The sequence below is a fragment of the Orbicella franksi genome, chromosome 1 (assembly GCF_964199315.1).
Source record: "Orbicella franksi chromosome 1, jaOrbFran1.1, whole genome shotgun sequence".
NCBI lineage: Eukaryota > Metazoa > Cnidaria > Anthozoa > Scleractinia > Merulinidae > Orbicella > Orbicella franksi.
The window spans coordinates 10,859,161-10,879,188 of NC_138145.1; the positions used below are offsets into that span (position 1 = coordinate 10,859,161).

Sequence of the window (20,028 nt, forward strand, 5' to 3'; positions counted from 1 at the left end):
TTGAGAAATTATTGTGGATATTTTTACTTCATATATGTGGAACTCCATTCCGTCAGCTTTTCATCTGATTGAACTTTATTTTTCTTGTGGACACTGTCGCTCGAACCTATTTCCATCTGATGTTGGGAATAGCGTCTTTGGTAGGATCCGTTGGACAAATAATGTGAGGACAAACTGAGGAAACATTTGGACAGTCTTGGACACGATAGATGATGCAATACCGAACGTTGCTGATTTCAAAGAATTTTTTGCGCATACGTGCATGATCTTGCCTTCATTTTGAATGCTTGCTCAATTAGTAGCCTTGAAACTGAACACATGTGCGACCGTGACCCAACTATACCATAGTCACTCTTAGCTATCATTGGATTAGACTACCGAGCTGCGATCCTCAGTCAAGACAATCAGATGTTAAGCTGTGCAGCTTGCTTGTGGATAATTATGTGATTTAGAAACTATTTTTTGTATGAAGTGTGTACTTTATTTGTTAAAAACTTAAAAATACTTAGAATCAAACAGAAGACAACCAGGCTAGTACTACTAGCCCATATTGACCCAAGAAAATACATGGATGGAGTGGGTATATTACTTAAGCTTATATTAAAAAAAAATCCTTAGAATCATATAAAACGAAACCATGCCAGTAACTTTGTAAAATCTGCTAGCTCACATTGACCTAAGAAATGTTTTGTGGATGCAATAGATCCTTTACAATGGAAACTTGTGACAATGTCCTGAATGATCAAGATAAAAAATAAATGGAAAGAAGAGTTCATGCATAATAGAACACAGAGTAAAGTTGAATAATTAACATTGACTTTTTAGTGCAGTGACTCATTTTAGGAGTGATGAATGGTAAAATCCAAGATGCTGAGACTCTTGTTTGACAATCCAAGAGTGAGGATTTAATGATTTTAGACTTGGATATGAATGAAACACAGAAAGATGAGACTTTGTGACTCATCATAAAAGCTTCCAAGACTCTGAGATCAAATCAAAAGTTTCTGAGACCCAAGAGATTTCTATATACCATTTGCCACCCCTCATTGTGCTACAGGTAGTTGCCTTGCTAGTCTGAATGATATTTTCCTGGTCTTTTGCTACCCGGCTAGGAGAGATGTTGAACTCCCCCTATGAGTTCAGTTGAGTCTCACAAGTAGTTAATCTGCCAGCAGGCTTATGTTTAGACCTCATTAATCAATGCTGAAGCTACAAAAAATACACTGACAAAATGACTACATAAGAATGGGAATTTGTGAGTTTAAATTTGTGCTTTTGTCACTTACATGTGATTCCCTGAAATAGTCTTGTTCTTTCATTTTCTGAGTGTTCAGTTCTCCTTAAAATATTAATGCTTTGTCAATGTTAGTCAATACTGGTGATTTTCAAGGAGTATATAGTAATCTTTGCTTGAAGAAAGTGAAAGTTTTCCACAGAGATAGTGTTCAGTGTTTTGTAACATTTCTATATGTAGAAATATCCCAACAGCTGCCACAGAGAATGTTTATATACGTGTTGTTCTACATATATGATGTAAGAAATCTCCATCCAAACTCTCTCAGAGCCTGGACAAAATGAAGATTAATATGGACAAGTAATATTAATTTTGTACTCTACTTAGGCATGAGTTTCGTTTTTGTTTTGTTTGTTTGCTTTTTTTATACAAAGTCCACTTTATAGTTTTAGATGAGCTGGAGTGCATACATTACCGGAATAAAATTATGATTTTTTTTGCCTTAGACTGCAGTTGGTATAGTACATTTTTTTATGTAAAAATTGTTTCACTTCATTGTCTGCAACATGTTTCCTTAAAAATTGCCCATTTTCTTCCTTTTCCACTGTTCCCTAAAAATTTTCTCTCAAGTTCCCATAAATAGTAGCAGAAGCATATCACCTAGGTGATATGCTTCTGATAGTAGTTGTAAGGTACCACCACGTGGAGATTTACTACTGGTTGTTCCATTTGTTGTAGGCAGGTTGTAGGTCACCGTCACGGGGAAAGTTATAACCGAGGAGGCCTGAGTAGAGCCTGAGGAGGCGAAAACAAAATGGCTGCTGGCGGGAATGTTGAAGTCGTTTGGAGCAACCTAATCAGCTACCTGGCGCCCGAGTCTTCCCAAGTACTTGGTATTACATATGTATAACGGATAAAATGCTTGTATTTTCAATGAAGTGAATAATTGTTGCGGCCTCTTTCAGGAACTTCAAATTCTTTGGAACAGTTTAGGCAAAACCCAGTTGTTTTCGCTCGATTACGAGAGTGGTTCCTGGGTAAGTTATAGAACAGGGGCTAACTTATCCAATAAGGCTCGTGGATTGTCTTTGACTTAGTTCACTCTGATAATTTAATACACACAAATAACAGAGTAAATAAACTTTAACTTGTTTTGTTTCATCTCAGAAAAATGTCAGAAAGATTTGAAAGAAAAATTTTGTCCACAATTTTGGTCAAATGTCCAGCACAGTGAGGTGAGCTTAAATAACATGTTTTACCACAATTGCCACTTATCTCGCAATCCGATTGGCTAATTTGCCGTTTTCGATAAGAGTCCAGACAATGCTGCTCATGTCAATGTGTCACCCTCTTGATCGCGCACTGAAAAAAACATTTTCTTTGAAGTTGATATTGTGGTAAAAAAACAAATCGAAAGTGGTTTAGAGTTGTCAGTACTCTTATCGACAACGATTTGTGTCATCACAGTGGTCAAAATTTGACCACTGTGATGACGTATATTGTTGTTGATAAGAGTGCAGACAACACTAAACCACATTCAATTTGTTAACTTTACATGCTGACATGGAATGTTGCAATTACTCAACTACTTTAAGGTGGCTTACTACAGTTTTTTGGATACTAGTAGCACGCGCCATGATTGCTTGCCAGATGTCAGTATTAATCGTGTGTGCACAAATGATGCAAGCAATCCTAAGAAGAAAGAAAAACCACTTCAGCACTTGAAAGGCACTGAATGATCACTTCAGTATACGTAGCAATAGTTTCAAGCTCCATTCAAACATGTGTTTGAGACTAGGGCCAAAAAAATGTGACAAAAAGCCTCGATAAACAACCAGTAAAAGAGCTCTAAATTACTCTTGCTTTCTCGCACGCGAAACATGGCATCACATGAGCGCATGCTTAAATAAAAGGCATGTGCAATTCAATTCTCGTCCAAGGTTGTAAAAGCCAGTCTTTGATTGAGGATTGCTTGAAAACTTACCTTACAACCCATGATGAAATTTTCACAGTCGATTTGTAGGGGTGAATCACGTTTAGAACCAAAATTTTGAAAAAATCTGTAAGGCAGATTTTGAGCTGTTTTTGATTTCACATTTTCTAAGTTTGCAAAAAATCTATCTTACAGATTTTTATTTTACCTTGCATGAATGTTAAATCAGAGCCAGTTTCCTATTCCTGAAATTTTGAGGCAGGGTCATATGGGTAGATTTTGAGAAAAAAAAGTTGATTTAACCTACTAGTGCCCAGTCTCTCCTTAGGTACTCGGTCGTTCATTTTGGCCATTTGTTGACATTTAATTGTTCAAGTTTCACATAGAATGGTTAAAGACTTAAATAAACAGTAAATAGAGAAAGGAAAAGCATTTTTCACAAGAGTTAGAAGTTAGGCTGTTATAATCCATCAGAACTGTAGTAAGCCACCTTAAGGCTACATCCTCAAGTGCTCGAGAGTTATAGTAGGGGCTGTTTGTCCTGAGTGGTGTTGCAGCTCTTGTTGTCAAAGGTTCCCCCACCTTACCCTACCCTCTGTTTTTTCATTCCACTGATCTACGTGTAATTAGTGTTGACAGGTGCCAGGAGTGGGGCTCATGGCTGAGTTGCAGTGATTTGCAAGCCTTGGAGTCAGTACTCTGCCTGGGCTGGCTGGACACAGTGGAAGCCCCTAGATACCCCAAGCACCCACCTTCTGTTCAAGCAAGGCAGCTGTTTAATCAGTTACAGTAGAGTGGTTTTCAATTGAGTGTCGTAAAATCAAAACCAAACCAATTACTTACCAATTAGACTACTCAGCCTATCTCAAATCATAGTAAAACCAAAACCAAAACCAAAGTAATTGCCTGATTACTTTTGACACTCAGTTCAAAACCGCTCTATAACTTGTGGATGGTTTGTTTTATAAGGTTGAAGGTAAAGGATTCAAGACCCTGCTCAATGCAGTAAGTAATCTTCATAGAGGTTTATCAGCTTACAAGCCATTTGTGGAACTACTTCAGTCATTATCAGGAACATTACCATTAAGGTACATTATGCCACATTTATCTCAATTTATCATATATTTGTTAAGCATTTTTTTTGAGAGAGTTTTTAGGGTGCAAAGAAAACAAATTTTCACCCTTTGCTCTTTGGGCAAGCGTAAGCTACGATGTGTTATCTCAAAAATCATTCTCACTAACCAGTCTCCAATAAGGTTGTCTCTTTAGTACTTTTGTAATTTGAACTTTCACAAAAATTTACCCAGGCAAGAAGCCATTAACCTGATTGGAAAATCCACTGGTCCCAGGCTATCAGATAGGACTCTATTTGCATACCAGTTGGTTAATACCTTAATATTTACAAAATATTTATGCTGTGTTTAGTAAATGGGTTTTATTTCCTTTTAGGAATCTCAATTTGCAATTTGAGGGACTTCTAAAGGCAGTTATCTTTTGTGATATACCTGAACAGTTCAAACATATGGTGCACGCCTTCTATAGTCAAGCATTTCAAGCATATCAGTCAATAAACAGGAAAGAAAGTGGAAAAATGGATACATCAGGTATTGCTAAGAATGTTTGTCTTTAGCTTGTGTTGTATGGTGTCTTTTCACATACAGCTGTATTGAGCTGTGTATAATGTGATTTAATTTAACCATCAGATTATCAGCTCCAGATTTCTATGGGGTGATAGTTGATAAGACCAAAGAGGCAAAGGCCTCATTAATTAGGGGTTTCATTAAGGGCCAGCTGCAGGGCAAATTAACTTGCTGCGAGGATGATTTTGCCTGCCTGGTTTGATCATGTAGAATAAACGTTTTTTTATAAGGAAGTTAAGTTCAAAAAGGTTTGCATGCCTGTGGAAACCATTTGCCCTGCTTCTGAAAACGTTAATGGAACCCCTGCATTAACTATCAACTTGAAGATATCAAGAGTGAATGAATATCTAATTGTGGTTGCAGAATTTTAACTAAATTTCAGACAAATAATGATTTCCAATGCATTTTTCTACATCTGAGTTACCATTAAGCTTTATGCTTTAGCAAAATCCTACTTGGATTGAATTATCATTGGAAAGTTACTGTGCAGCTGTATAAAAAATGTACTTGCTCTTTCGAAATTGCAAATTTAATTTTATTTGGGTTGTAAGCTACTTAAAATTTTCTAGAGGCCTGGTGGGTTGTTAGAATAATAATTATTATTATGGTTCATTCTGGCTGTTGTGACCAGCTATGTTACATTCTCAACATTGACTGAAATATATTGTTGAAGTTATGCAGTGACTTTGAGTGGTGATTGGATTTCTTGATTTTCATGTTGCTTTCAAATGGAAGGTACATCTTCAACTGGTATTGAAGATGACGATGAAGGGGAAGAAGATGATGTGGAATCATTAACTTGTGTTGGTTGTGCAGAAGAGAAGGACTGTTGTCATTGTGCAAAAATCATTGAAGGATTTTCACAACTCAATTCACAGCTTCATTCTCTCGGATTGATGAAAAAAGTTGCTGAACCAGCTTTCCTGTCAGTCATTCACAGTGAGGTAAATTCATGGTATTTATAAAGACACTAGCACTTTGGATGCACCATATGTCTGTGATGGTCACTGTTTGGAGTTAATTTAGTCAATTCACAGGACATAAATAAATACACAAATATACCCTGAGCCTTTTTAGTAGTCCATAATGATGTGTTACGGTGTATCAGAGCTCAAAATAAACTTGAATTTCAGCTTGCCCTTTGGACAAGCAGCTCTCAAATTGTGCTTGCCCTGGGCAAGTCTTGGTGTGCTCTTTTTTCTTAAGTTGCCAGACAACTTGCCCATCGGGCAAATGAGAATGAAAAGTTGCTTGTCTGGCAGGAAAGACAACCAGACAGCATTTTTTTTTGAGCCCTGGTGTATTACAAGTGTATCGTAATATTAACTTTTAACCCTTGGAAATGTACTATACTGCCTGGACTGGTCTACATACAGTCAATTCTTACACCATCAAAAATAACCATTTATTAATAAATAAAGATAGGTTACATGATTGTACAGTACAATGTTCTGTAGTTATAATGACCAGAAAAAATGATCAATAATTTAATCTTAGTTGCATTTACCTGTCAGTGAGCGTATTTTGATTTGTGTGGAATTTATTATCTACTTCTTGTCTTTGTTATTAAACAAAATTTATACCCAACATTTTAGATTCAAAGGAGAATTGAAGAAAAGTGCAAGGGTGAATTTGAGTCTTCCTTTCTTGCTTCCTTGTTACACTGGATTGATGCTGAGCTGTGTGGTTGGCTGTTGTTGATTTTTCAAACTCAAGGTATGATATCCTTTCCTTTTTGGAGCAGGAGATTAAACGTTTTAGTTCCAAAATGGAATTATAGTTTTGCCAGCTGGTCCAATTTTTGGGGTGGTGCTGGAAAACTTGTCATCATCTGTAGTGCTGCTTATTAAGTAACATGACGTTCAAACATCTGTTACCGACAAGTATATTTTCTCACCTCAATGATCAAGCAGACAAGCTAACACATTCAGCTAATTGTAGCAAATGTTTCAGAGTATGGCTTTTTTTTGTTTTAATAGGCAGTGATGCCACTTCAGATTCCAGGACAACAAGTACAGTGTCACTGGATGACTGGAAACCCAAACTGCAATACTTTATGTACAAGTCTTTTGCTGACCTAAGGTAGTCTTAGCTTTGTTTATATTTTCCCAAATTATTTACATTTTCTGGCAGTAATAATTATTTAGTAGCCATCACCAAAACCAACAGTCAATATTTGGATCATGTGTACTAAAGGCATCCATGGTGTGTTGATTGATACCCTCCATCGACCCTTGAGTCGATCAACACTGGATGACATCTTGATCGAGACTCTGCCGACACTCAGTCGACACTAGATCAACTTCTTGAATGACACTCAATCGACAGTTGGTCGACAGTCGGTCAATAGTTGCCCGAGTGTCAACTGAGTCGTATGCATCAACGGACACATGATGTCATGTCTGCAAAAATTAGTCAACTCTCGACCAACTGTCTACTGAGATGTCAATAAAGTGTTGATCAAGTGTTAACTGAGGTGTTGAGCGAGTGCTGAGCGAGGGTCGATCAGGGTGTTGAGTGAGGGTATCAATCGAGGGTATCGATGGACACTCGACTGCAGATGCCTTTAGTATGTATGGTCCCAAAATTCAATAAGTCAGTGGCCATTATAAGTGTTAGTGCCCTTAATGACCACTCTGCATGTAATTTGTTCAAAATATTGAATTCTGGTACACTTTTAAATTATCATAATAACTTTCTTTCCAAAGAAAATGAACATTGTGAAATATAATTTGGCTTCCTTCTTTAATGCACAGAATCAGTGAGTTGTTCACCATAATAGTGGAATATCCAGACTCTCTTCCTGCTATCCAAGATCTAAAGGTGACTAGTAGAATTCTACTTGTATACTAACACAAATGCTGTAATCTGATTGGCTGAGCCAAAAAAAGCTCAGACCTTTTAAAAGAAACTGGTAAGCACACGTACACAACTGCAAATGTCAAATTAACAATTAATTCAGTCCTCACGAATTCTCTGAAGCATGAAGTTAATGCTAAGACCAGAAATAATTGGAATTGTTATTTGAAGGAAATTTCAGTCAGAATTCTACTAATTAAAAATAATTAATACATTATTCGTCCTTTATTTCTATGAGGCAATGGCTGATTTGCCCTTCGGTCTCATCAACTATCACCTCAGAAATCTTGAGCTCATAATCTAATCGTTAAGTAGAAGACTTCATGTTTTCATGAAAACAATGTGCTTGTATAGAGGCACAGTGACTATCTACATGTTTCTCGAACATGTGGAAAAGAACTTTAGAAGAAGGTTTAGCTAACTCTTTGTAATTACAAAACCTGTATGTTGTTTGGCATTATTTTTTAAAACAAAGTTAGTGCCAGAGCTCTACTCTCTGGGCTGTTTTTTTGTTTACAGTTGTTCATTCCTGTTTCTAAGCTTCATGACTGATTCATATTTCTAGGTATATTTATGTAAATTAAAATGTGGGAGGCCCCGTGGCCTAATGGTTAGTGCACAGGATAGAGCCATCTAGGTTTGAGGCCTGGTTGGGGTTATTACATTGTATTCTTGGGCAGTCACTTTACTCTCACAGTGCCTCTCCAAGTCCCTAGTCATTGAATGTTATAGAAACAGGATAAGCTCTGGTAGCACTCACCACTTGGCCCGATGAAGACTTTACCTTAAGTTTATGTAACTTTAATAAAGAATCCCACAAACCCTCTGTGACTCAAAATATATTTCCCTAAATTATCTGCAGTTCTAACTAAAGGACATAGGATCAATACCTGCAAGTTTTGAAGCACATCCAATATTTCTGTCGTACTATTATTTTTGCATGTTCAATGTGTGAGTGGTGTAAAGATAACATTGACATGACTGAGTCCATAGGACAGTAATTGGCATAGATACTGTTGTTTTTGTTATATTGTAGTTCATTTATACTCTCTGTCATTCTAGGAGTGTTTAGAAGTCACAGACCAAAGAAAAGAGCTCGTAGTGTCTCTGCGATCAGCGTAAGTAGTTCACTTTTATTAATAGCTCCATAAATTCAATGATAATATTTCCATAAACATATTTCAACTATCTGCTGCAAAATATCTTTTTTCATGAATGAGTTAGTTTCATTAAGGGAAGGTTAAACTTCACCTGGAGTATAAACTAAGACTTACAGGTAGAGGGTGGTGCAACAATAAGTTAATGTCAATGTAACATAATTACTATTTAACATAGATTTGAGAGGCGTCTCCTGCATCCTGGTGCAAATACATCTGATATCCTGACTCAGTATGTCTCGGCCATTAGAGCTCTTCATGTTCTGGATCCAGCTGGAGTCATTCTAGAAAATGTTTGTACACCTGTGAGACAATATCTCAGGTAATAAAGACATATGATTGTGTGCCCTGTTGTCATCATTATCAAAATTATTTTGACTGTAAAGTAACTTCAATCGCTTTTTGATATTGTTGTGCTTACTTAATTTCCCAGTGAACAAGGTAAAGACGAAGGTTGTACAACTATACAAGAACAAAGGATATTAAATGATTTAATTGTCCAGATGATAGCTCTCTGTAGACTTTGTTAATGGTGCAGTGTGCAGGTTAATTTGTAAAGTTAATTTTATTACACAGTAGTTGTTACAAGTGAAAGGAAGACATTTCTATCTTCATGTAACTACTATTTTGATCATTTTATGTTTGTTAGAACACGTGAGGATACTGTACGCTGTATTGTGACAAGTTTGACGGATGAAAACAGCACAGAACTTGCAGAGGTGACAGCAAATAAAAATTTTATTGGCAGTTATAAGCTGCATGAAGTATCATTGCATGTTACTTTAGAACTTATTATTTTGTACAATGCTGAGTTTTGTCAGGACAGGGTTTTCAAAAGTTAGTGTACTGTAAATCCTCGAATTAGCACCCCCCCCCCTCGAATAAGTGCCCCCTTCGAATAAGCGCCCCTTCTATCGGCCAAAATTTGAAATAAGCACCCTCTTTGAATAAGCGCCCCCCCCTCGCCTCCCCCCATTTTGTGGGCAAATAACGAGACAACAAAGGATGTATAGTTTTCGTTGTGTAGTATTAGATTTGTATATTGTTTCAGTCTGTGAACATGTTAAGTGAACACGTTGAACACTTTAAGTACTAACGGTGCCGTGATTTAAACTTTAGGATCATAAAGATCAGCTCTTTATGTCGATAAACAGCTTATGTTTTTGTTTACGCGCAGATGATGTATTGAAAAAATTGATCATGTCAAGCCACTATTTGGGAAAAATTAAATAAGCGCCCCGCCTCGAATAAGCGCCCCCCTTGAATAAGTGCCCCCCATTTTCTCCTAAATTTGAAATAAGTGCCCTGGGCGCTAATTCGAAGAATTACGGTGTGCAGTGTCATGAAAAGATACAATGCATTTAGAATTTATGACTAATTTAGGTGTTGTCCTGTTTATAGGAATTAATGCGAGGAGATCCTCGTACCATTGATGACCAAGGCGCTTGTGATAGTGAGGATGATGATGACAACTGGATCCCAGCCCCAAGTGATGCAGACCCAGGTACACCAATGATGTTTACTTATTAGTTTTCAGACCAGCCTTCAACTAGTAATCAAATTAAATTAACTTTTAACTGCATGTTTATATGATACAATGGTCATCTTATTAATTCACTCACACACTCATCCTCATCGGGCCCGTGAAGACTCTTGAGGCCGGTCATCTAATTAATGGCCGAATTTATATCAGGGACAAATTATCCGTCTTCAGAAGACAAATTAGACATCTGAGACAGGTAATTAGTGTGCCTCAGACAGATAACTCGCCTAGGTTTAAATCCGGTGTTTAGACAAATTATCTGGCAAAATTTCTCTTGGGCTAATTCGTACGCTGAAGACTTGCTGACGGACAAATCAACTGAAGACGAATTTTGCCACATAATTTGGCGAAACACCGGATTAATACGTAGATGAGTTATCCATCTCAGGTGGCTGAATTAGTCCTGCTGTTAAGAGCCAAAAATAACCAGAATTGTTCATTTTTTGATAAAAGCATGAAACTTCCCAGGATTACTAACCTCTATGAGGTAAACATTTTCTGATATGGAGCCATCCCAAATTTACACCCACAAACATGCTACGCGCATGTCAATAAATGACGTCTTAGGCCTTTACATGGGAACGAGGCTGAGTTAAAATGCTTATTTCTGAGCCTTCTCAAGAGTTCTTGGTCTAGATTTCTTGCTTTTTAATATAAAAGCAACTTATAAAGTATCTGGGAGTCTAAAAATTTGTCACATGATTAGTCACGTGACCATCATTTCAATAAACAATAAAATAATACCGAATATTGCATTAATACGATTAATTTTTATTTCTCTTCTTCTTTCTCGTTTTTCCTCGCAAATAGAATGAAGTAATCATTTTGAACATTACAAATACAGTCATCAGAGATTCAAACTCTGAAACTTGTGTTTCAGCATGCACAGTGTCATATTGGGTCTCTGCATCAAATCAAGGCTTGGACAAAGCATGGATCTATGTTGGCTATTGAGGTGATTGCTTATGGTGGCTCCCTATAGTTTTACGATTCATCCCTACATAGGACTAAAGCTCAAGTAATCTGCGCGCACTCAAAGGAAAACGTCAGTGTTTTTCAATTTTTATGACGTCAACATGAGCACAAAAAGCAAAACTGACAGTGAATTTTCTTGCGTTTCCTTCGGTGAGTTTTTTTTTTTAATTTGGCTCAGTTGTAACCACATACAATTCCTATGAAATACCCTATTTCTGTTAAAATCTGTCAGAGCTAACTTGATATATTTAGAAGAATGAAAAAAATACAGAATATTGGAAAAACCGTCCAAACAACCTTGACTTTTTATCAATTCGAAATGTCACGCAATATCATTTTCATGATGTGGCAAAGTGTGAAAACATTTCACCGAAGGAGAGTATAAATATTAAGGAGTTCAGGCCAAAATGAGGAATATATCTGCCTATCATTAGATGAGGTGTTGCCATGGTAACGGCCTTAATCCAAAAATTGACATCCAAAATATAAGCCTTATTTTAACAGTACCGATACTGGTAAATCTCTACAGGGAAAACTTTAAGAGAAATTAATTAAGTTTTCTTTTCTACCTCGCGTTCCATAGGAAGGGTGTTCGTAAATACTCTAGGGAGCCACCTTAAGGACGTTCACAATAATTGTTTCTGCGCATCCTTACTGTGCACGCAAATTCACAAGCCATGTCATGCATGTAAGCGTGTGCTAAGTAAGAAAATAAGCAATGATAGGACAGATGGCCTACAGCTTTGCCTGGATTTAACGATCTTAGACGTTCGGTGACCCCTACTTTTCTTTCCAGAAACAGATTTTATTTACCATTATCTCCACATCGTCCAAAAATGAACAAAAAAATCAATGTGGGAAGTTAAAAAAAATACAAGATTTATATTTCTGTCCATGGGACATTGGATCCTACCATCTTGCGGCTGCAAGGCGCATGAAACTATGGTGGCTAAATGCGAACTTGTTATTTAAGGAACCTCACCAGTTAACTAAATTCACTTAAAAGGTCCACTTAAACAATATTTGACAGAGAACATTTCCTTTCAAAGATCTACTTGCAATATTTTTGGGCTTACAGACACTGTGGCCTTATTCGCTAACGAAGCCCGATTTTTTCAGAATTAGGGTGTTCTTTCGGGCATGTTCTCTCCAAAATGAATTTTCGCACAAACGTCCTTAAGTCTGGCTTAACAGGATGTAACTAATTTCGGTGCGGATCTCATGGGAAAACTCTTGATTGGTTTAAATCGTATTTGATTAATCGCACACAACGACGTTTCGTTAATGGCTGTCTCTCTAACTTCACCACTCTTAAATATGGTGTGCCACAAGGAACCATCCTTGGTCCTCTTTTATTTCTAATTTACATTAACGATTTGCCTAACTGTCTATCGTTTAGCGTACCCAGAATGTGTGCTGATGACACCCACATTACTTATACTGGTTCTGATTTGTATCTGATTCAGTCTAGTCTATCTCACGACCCTGAAAAGCTAAGCAAATGGCTTGTGTCTAACAGACATACCTCGAACGCTACAAAAACGGAATTTATGTTGATTGCCCTTCAGGCAAAGATTAAGTACTCTATGTGATACACTCGAACTCTCCATTGATAATGTTCCGATTGAACAAGTTTCCTCTGTGAAATCACTCGGAGTATATATCAATGAAAATCTAACGTGACATTCCCACACTGATAAACTGTGTAAAAAGATCGCTTAGAACTGCAACTGGAGCCATAAAGCGAGTTAAGCCATTTGTGCCTCAATCTACTCTACTCTGCACATACAACTCACTAGTTCAACCTCACTTTGATTACTGCAGCCTAGTCGGGGTGATTGAGGCAAAACATTATCTAATAAGGTACAAAAACCACAAAACTGTGCTGCACGAGTAATAAATTCATCGGGCTATGACGCTGATGTCGATTCCTTGTTTCACAAACTCAGCTGGAAAGACTTGCAATTTCAACACCAAATTCAGAAAGCTCTAATTAATGGATTTCAAGTCTTTAAACGGTCTGGTTCCCGAATATCTCACTTCTAAATTTGTAACGGGAAATGAATCAAATTATGCTCTGAGGGACTCGGTTAACAAACTTGTTGTTCCCTTTCTGAGAACTAACTACATGAAAAATAGTTTTAGTTACAGCAGCGCAACCCTTTGCAACAGCTTACCCTGTAACATTAGGGAGTTTGGTTCATTAAATCAATTTAAACGCTTTCTCTATCGTAATTTTTAAACACACGGCATTCTCGGAAATCAGGTTTATAAGTAGAATATTGCTGTAAGTTATTACAAAATTAACATATGTTTGAAGACTAATCTTTTTTTTTTTTTATTTGCAATAACACAAGGGAAACCAATGCTTACTTACAACACTAACTCTATTTACATTATATTGCTCTAATTATTTACACTATTTAAATTACAATAACTAAATGACTTACATTGCTAACAAATACAGTTACACGACTTACACAATTAAGAAATACAGTGACGACAAGGGGCAAAGAAAAAAAAAACTGAGAAGAAAAATAGCTAGTTATCATTACAGCTTGAGGTTGTAGTACAGAAACATAAAAAACAGACCAAAGGCATGTGGTACATTAAAAGTAAAATGAGTTATGCATCTGACAGGAGATTAGAAATAGATTAATGGGTAGGAGATAGATAACCCTACAGAAAATATAATCTAAAATATTAATTAAATCCTCATATATCCTGTAAGAGGTTTCCATTTCTTCGTGTCTCCACTTTTTGTTTCTATCTCATATTGTGATTTTAGTGTGCATATGAAAAGCGTAAGATTTGGATGATCATCTTTTGTTTTAGCGAGCCATACGTGATATCGTGCTAAGAGAAAGCAGTAATTTATAAGAAGCGCAAATTGAGAGATATCTGGCCTCAGACCCAAAGCAGTAATATTTGTCAAAGCATAATCTCTAGGAAGTAAATTTAAGTTTTTCAGCCATTCAGTAAGTTTATTCCAAAAGTGAGATGTTTGGCGGCATGACCAAAAAAGATGAATTATTGACTCAGAGGAGGTGTGACAAAAACTGCACTTTTCATCGTCCTGTAGACCTATTCTAAATAAAAAGTTATTGGTTGGTACACGTCTATGCTGACTGTACCAGTTTGTGCAATTGTGGTGGAAATTGCAACTAAAAGAACCTTTATTCAGCTAGTGCTTTTAAAGGCAGGCATAGGAACGTTATAGCCAATGACAGCTGTTTTTCAAAAGGTTTCCTTCAGACCACAAAGTTCAGCAAGTGTTTATTGTAACATACCTGATCTATTCTGGCATATTTGAAAGTCTCAAATGCGAAATAGAAGGTGTCTCAATCACAGTAAGCAAGTAACTCAAGAAAATCATGTCAATGAAAACTATATAAATTGACTATTGCCTATTGTCTATTGTAGTGCTTATTGCCTTGCTGGTAATTGAAAACAATGATCATGTGACTATCACATGACATAATTTAAGACTCAAAGGCACTGGTTAATTTGTTATTGTATTAAAAAAAAGCAAGACACTAGGCATAGTAGTCCCACAAGGCCAAAATAATCGGTATTTTGCATCAGCCTCGTTTCCATGTAAGGGCCTTGTATGCCATATTTTTGACATGCGCATTCCATGGTTCTGGAAGCAAATTTGGCATGGCTCCATATCAGGAAATATTTGTCTCATAGAGGTTAGTAACCCTGCCAAATTTGATGCCTTTATCAAAAAACGAACAATTTTGTCCCTTAACAGCTGGACTAAATCCTCTCAGATGGATAAATAGTCTTCTAAATAAATTTAGCATTGCTTTATTTGTCTGTAGTATAAATTCTGCCAATAAAAGGTCATGCCTGTTCTGTTACTTTATGTTCATCAAGTTAATGTGATTGCATAGTGAAGTTAATCTCAGAATCACGAAATAAACTTTGATGTCTGTGATCTTTATTTAATTATTCCCAGACAAGATATCAAGCAGCAGAAAAGCACCAGACATCATCAGGTTAGTTACAGATTTGATTGCCTTTACAGTCAACATAATAATAGTGACCTAATTATGTCCAGCACTTTTCTGAATCTCTTGTTTCACTCACATGAGGACACTAGGGGTATTGGTTTTAACTCTAGATGGATTGGATGCTTAGTCTTTTTCAGGTTACCTGTTTGCCAGTACATTAATTGACACTTCTGTTTAGAGAAAGGTACTGTGAGGAAAATTTCTTGCCAAAGAAATCAATGAAGAGTTATTGAAAATGGGATTTGACCAATAAATTATATGATAAATGATAAATGATATGTCTAACTGTCTTTACCCAACAGCTCATTATATGATGTACACTTAGGCTGGACAAATATATTAAACTCTTCTTAGAGCTTGTTCTTACTTGGCTATGTATATTCTTCAACAGCATGCTTGTGAACATCTATGGCAGCAAAGACCTGTTTGTTTCTGAATATCGAACACTGTTAGCAGATCGTATACTTTCATCCTTCAATTACGACACAGAAAAAGAGGTAAACACTCTTGAATGCAGTACCTTAAACCAGATGGAATGCTGATCTTGTGACTTGCCAATCAAAATGAGTCCTTTCCCCTTGCTTCTAATATTAAATTTTTTAGTATCACAGGATTTTCATTAACAATACATACCATTCTTTGCCTCCACCCTTGTCACAGCTTCGCTATCTAGAGCTTTTGAAGCTCCGTTTTGGAGAATCCCACTTGCACTTTTGTGAGATAATGTTGAAGGACGTTGCAGACTCAAGACGGATCAATTCTCACATTCAGGCATCTGCCGCAAAGAGTGACAATACAAAGGTACAAACACCTTACAGTTCTTTGAGTAAGATTTGAAGCAGGAGTCTGCCCTGATGCTCTACTGATCAGATAGCAGCAAGAATTAATAACTTCCTCTTGAGGGTAATCTTTGAGAACTGCCAACATTACATGTCATATATGTGGTGAATAATAACGTGATTCACAACAGAATATCTGTTGGACCTCTGGCAGGTACCGGGTCTTAAGGAAAGCACCGTGACATTTTATTCTTGCTAACAGAACATACATACTTAGTCAAGGAATATTACTTCAGACATTATTTTTTTCAATGATTTCTTACAGTACACTATAAAATTAACTTCAAATATCATATAAAGTGTAATTTAATAATGGGAATTTGTAGTGGCATTTCCATGAAGTGGCTCTTCATCCACTGTTTCCAAATCGAATTGGAATTTAGAAGAGTTGATTTTTTTGTGGAGGGAGGAAAACCGGAGAACCTGGAGAAAAATCCTTGGAAGAAGGACGAGAACCAACAACAAACTCAACCCACATATGATGCTGGGTCCAGGAATCAAACCCGGGCCACACTGGTGGGAGGCGAGCGCTCTCACCACTGCACCATCCCTGCTCCCCCCAAATTTTCTATCCCTGCAGTCACATTAGCTTATGAATCTTCTGTCTCAGAGTGATATTCCACTGACAGCTATGGTTTTATCAGCTGTGTTTTGGCCAGCATTTCGGGAGGAAAAACTGAAGGTTGCTGAAGAAGTTCAAAGGTAGATTGCTTTTGATAATGTCAACTTTGAACAGCTCTTAAGAAACAGAACTATTATTTAACACAAACTCCTCCACAGCTACTTGCATTGAAGTTATTAACCACACGAAATAGGTCACTGAAGCAGTGTTTTTATTTAGTATTTTTTGAACTGTGGCTGGTCAACTTGCCAAAAACTTGTCGAAAGTGCAATATCATTTAATTAATTAACTTGTAGTACTTTAAACTGACTGTTTACTTGTCACAGGGCAATGGATGAGTATACCTGTGGATTTGAAGCCCTAAAAGGTATGCGTACATTGCGATGGAAACCTCACCTGGGTTTAGTGGAGGTTGAGGTTGAACTGGCTGACCGTACCTTGTCACTGTCTGTCACACCTGCTCAGGCTACTGCCATCATGCATTTCCAGGAAAAAGGTTTGTTTCATGGAATTGCTCTGTACATGGCTATGCCTTTAAATTAAAACACCCCCTATGTCAAGCTTTTTTGAAGTCATCAGGCTAAAAATTAACTAATTAAAAGTGTCCTTCAAACGTCAGATAAAATTTTCACTGAAAATCTTCTGCTGTACTCTTTTAGAATGCTGGACTCTAGAGGAGCTGAGCAGTGTAATGCATGTTCCCCCTGGCTTACTGAGAAGACGTTTGGGGTTTTGGATAAGTCAGGGGGTGCTCAAAGAGGAGTCTACAGACACTTTTACAGTGGTAGAGAAACAAAAAGGACAACAGCGAATACCAGGTAATGTTTATGTTTATGGTCATGATGATTTGGCTGTACATGAGCAAGTCCATTCTTTAGATGATATTTCTAGGGGTTCATAGCTGAAGGATTTTTTTTGTCATTTGTTACCCTGGACCTTATCAGCACTGCCTCCAAGTAATGGAATCAGAAGGTTGATTTCAGAAGGCTTAATTGATCATTTATTTTGTCTCCTTTCAAAGTGTAAAATTCTTTACTTCTCATACTTAATGGCAGAATCAAGAACTTAAATTTCAAAACAAATTCTATCTAGTACATGTAATATCAGAATTTCAAATCTCTCTTAACTTCTCTTCATGTAAGCAAACCTATTGGTAAAACAAGCAAGAAACCACTGACAGTAGCTAGTAGTGTTTTTATGTTACAAACATTGAGTGTAAGGACTGCAATAACTTTTTTATAAAATTAATTGTCTCCTCTCAGAGGTGGTCATGGATGCTGAAGTGGAATCTGTAATGGCATCTTCACAGGATCAAAGAGAAGAGGAATTACAGGTAATTATTACATGACCAAGTTAGTTCAGAGGACCAATAAAAATCGTCTAATCAGATCACTCTTTTACTACAGGTAGTCACTATTTTTCAAGTACTGGAAGGGCCCTAAATCATCCCCTACAAGCACTCTTAAAGGCTATCTTTAGTTTTCTGGGATACTGTCCTAAAAGAATAACCTGGCACATAATTGATTGGTTTATCTTTTTTCTTCCAGCTTTCTTTTCATCCTTTTTTTTGTTTGAAAATGTAAGACATGAGTAAACATTAAATCAGCTTTCAGTTGAAATTGCACACCTGAAAGCTTAGTCTTTGCTGTTCAGGCCAAAATTACACCAGTATGGCTCTCACACTTACTCATAAATACTAAACCTACTCAACTCACTAGTCTGTGTCTTTCTCAATATTGTGATGATTACAAGGTGCTAGTTTTTTTGTTTTCACCTTAATAACTTTCTTATAAGTACAATACAATTTTTTTTATCAGGTATTTTGGTCATACATCGTTGGTATGCTGACCAATCTGGAGAGTCTGCCTTTAGACAGAATACACTCCATGTTGCGCATGTTTGCAATGCAAGATTCTTCATCAAGCCAGTGCAGTGTGGATGACTTGAGGAGGTTCCTTGATCGCAAAGTAAAAGACCAAGAATTGCAATTTGTCAATGGCTTTTACAGACTACCTAAAGCAGGCAGATGACAGTGTATTATTACACTGTATACAATGAAAAAGAGCAACTTTTGATCAGATGAACACGCAGGAATCGGTCAGCTCATCCAGGGTGACAAGTCGACCACTTTCACAGTGATATCTGTTATGGTACATGTGTGCAGTTCTTGTGACACCCATGATGTTGAGAACTTTCAGTGGCTTTTAACCCTACGGATTTGCCTTAAATGTCTTGGCTAGAGGACACAACTTGAAGAAGAGAGTCAAGAGAGCTTCTCAAACTGCAAACAGACTGCAACTCTTTAACTGCTCTCAAAGTGCAGTTAAAGAGAAGACTACCACCTAGTGTTTTTATCATTTATGAGGTATTAACCCTTTCTATTGCCAACATGAATGACCACATTCAGACTGTATCAACCAGGAGCTGCTAAAATGACTTACTGGTTTGTCTGTGTCAAAAAAGTAGGCATTCTAACAAGGTGACCCATTGTATTATAGCAAGCCTTGTAGTCTGTTCCAGGGTTTCAGTTAGTTGGAGAGCAATGCAAAGACAGCAACAGAAAAAGGGAGAGGCACACCTCAATTATTTTTACCTCCCTGTTTTTTGCACTACTTCCCAACTAACCAAATGCCTGGATCTACAAGCCTTAGCAAAAAGGCAAGGAGCTATGGTGATCCACAAGCCACTTTCCACGTATAAATTCTCCATTCTGCTGTCATAGTTTTCTCACAGCTTACACTTGGGTAAATTTTGCTCTTTTGTAATAATTCTGGGAGTAGTGAACACATCATGAGACCAAGTCTTGAAGTTTGCAGCAATCATCAGTCCCTCGTGCTTTGATAGTAGAATATTTATAGGTGATGTCTTCCCACAAAAGAGGTTCTGTCATTGGCTGAAAAAATGGCTTTCATTTCAAGTGCATTGGTTTCAAGTGCATTCAAGTGTAGTGTTAATGCCTGGGCAAAACACCTTACTCACACTGCTGATTACCAGCACATCAAATGGATCTTGTAAGCTTGTTAGACAAACTCTTTAAAAAAGATTGGTAAATGTACACTTCACAACAGTCTCTGTTGACTCTAGTTTCTAATATCTTGGCTCGACACACAAACTTCCCAACTCCTTTGCAGGCAAATGCTGTATAGTAGAATAGCATCCTAGTCAGTGGGTGTGGTATCATATTAATATTTAGAGGTGAATTTTAGG

The 20,028-nt window shown here is 37.1% G+C and overlaps 1 protein-coding gene across 1 annotated transcript in view; it reads left to right on the top strand.

Moving 5' to 3' along the window:
• The window catches only part of LOC145489636 (anaphase-promoting complex subunit 2-like), a 19,808-nt gene extending 62 nt beyond the window's left edge, over window positions 1-19,746 (top strand). The window contains exons 1-21 of the mRNA XM_081468658.1: window positions 1-2,127; window positions 2,200-2,271; window positions 2,402-2,469; window positions 4,137-4,255; window positions 4,617-4,771; window positions 5,543-5,751; window positions 6,403-6,523; window positions 6,787-6,889; window positions 7,564-7,630; window positions 8,729-8,784; window positions 9,002-9,145; window positions 9,473-9,542; window positions 10,225-10,327; window positions 15,306-15,345; window positions 15,752-15,857; window positions 16,021-16,161; window positions 16,810-16,901; window positions 17,148-17,317; window positions 17,481-17,639; window positions 18,084-18,154; window positions 18,639-19,746. The exon at window positions 1-2,127 is cut by the window's left edge and continues 62 nt beyond it. Coding sequence (XP_081324784.1) covers window positions 2,049-2,127; window positions 2,200-2,271; window positions 2,402-2,469; window positions 4,137-4,255; window positions 4,617-4,771; window positions 5,543-5,751; window positions 6,403-6,523; window positions 6,787-6,889; window positions 7,564-7,630; window positions 8,729-8,784; window positions 9,002-9,145; window positions 9,473-9,542; window positions 10,225-10,327; window positions 15,306-15,345; window positions 15,752-15,857; window positions 16,021-16,161; window positions 16,810-16,901; window positions 17,148-17,317; window positions 17,481-17,639; window positions 18,084-18,154; window positions 18,639-18,851 — 2,358 coding nt within the window. The 5' untranslated portion in view covers window positions 1-2,048 and the 3' untranslated portion in view covers window positions 18,852-19,746. The remainder of the gene's footprint in view (window positions 2,128-2,199; window positions 2,272-2,401; window positions 2,470-4,136; window positions 4,256-4,616; window positions 4,772-5,542; window positions 5,752-6,402; window positions 6,524-6,786; window positions 6,890-7,563; window positions 7,631-8,728; window positions 8,785-9,001; window positions 9,146-9,472; window positions 9,543-10,224; window positions 10,328-15,305; window positions 15,346-15,751; window positions 15,858-16,020; window positions 16,162-16,809; window positions 16,902-17,147; window positions 17,318-17,480; window positions 17,640-18,083; window positions 18,155-18,638) is intronic.
• Window positions 19,747-20,028: the final 282 nt, after the last annotated feature.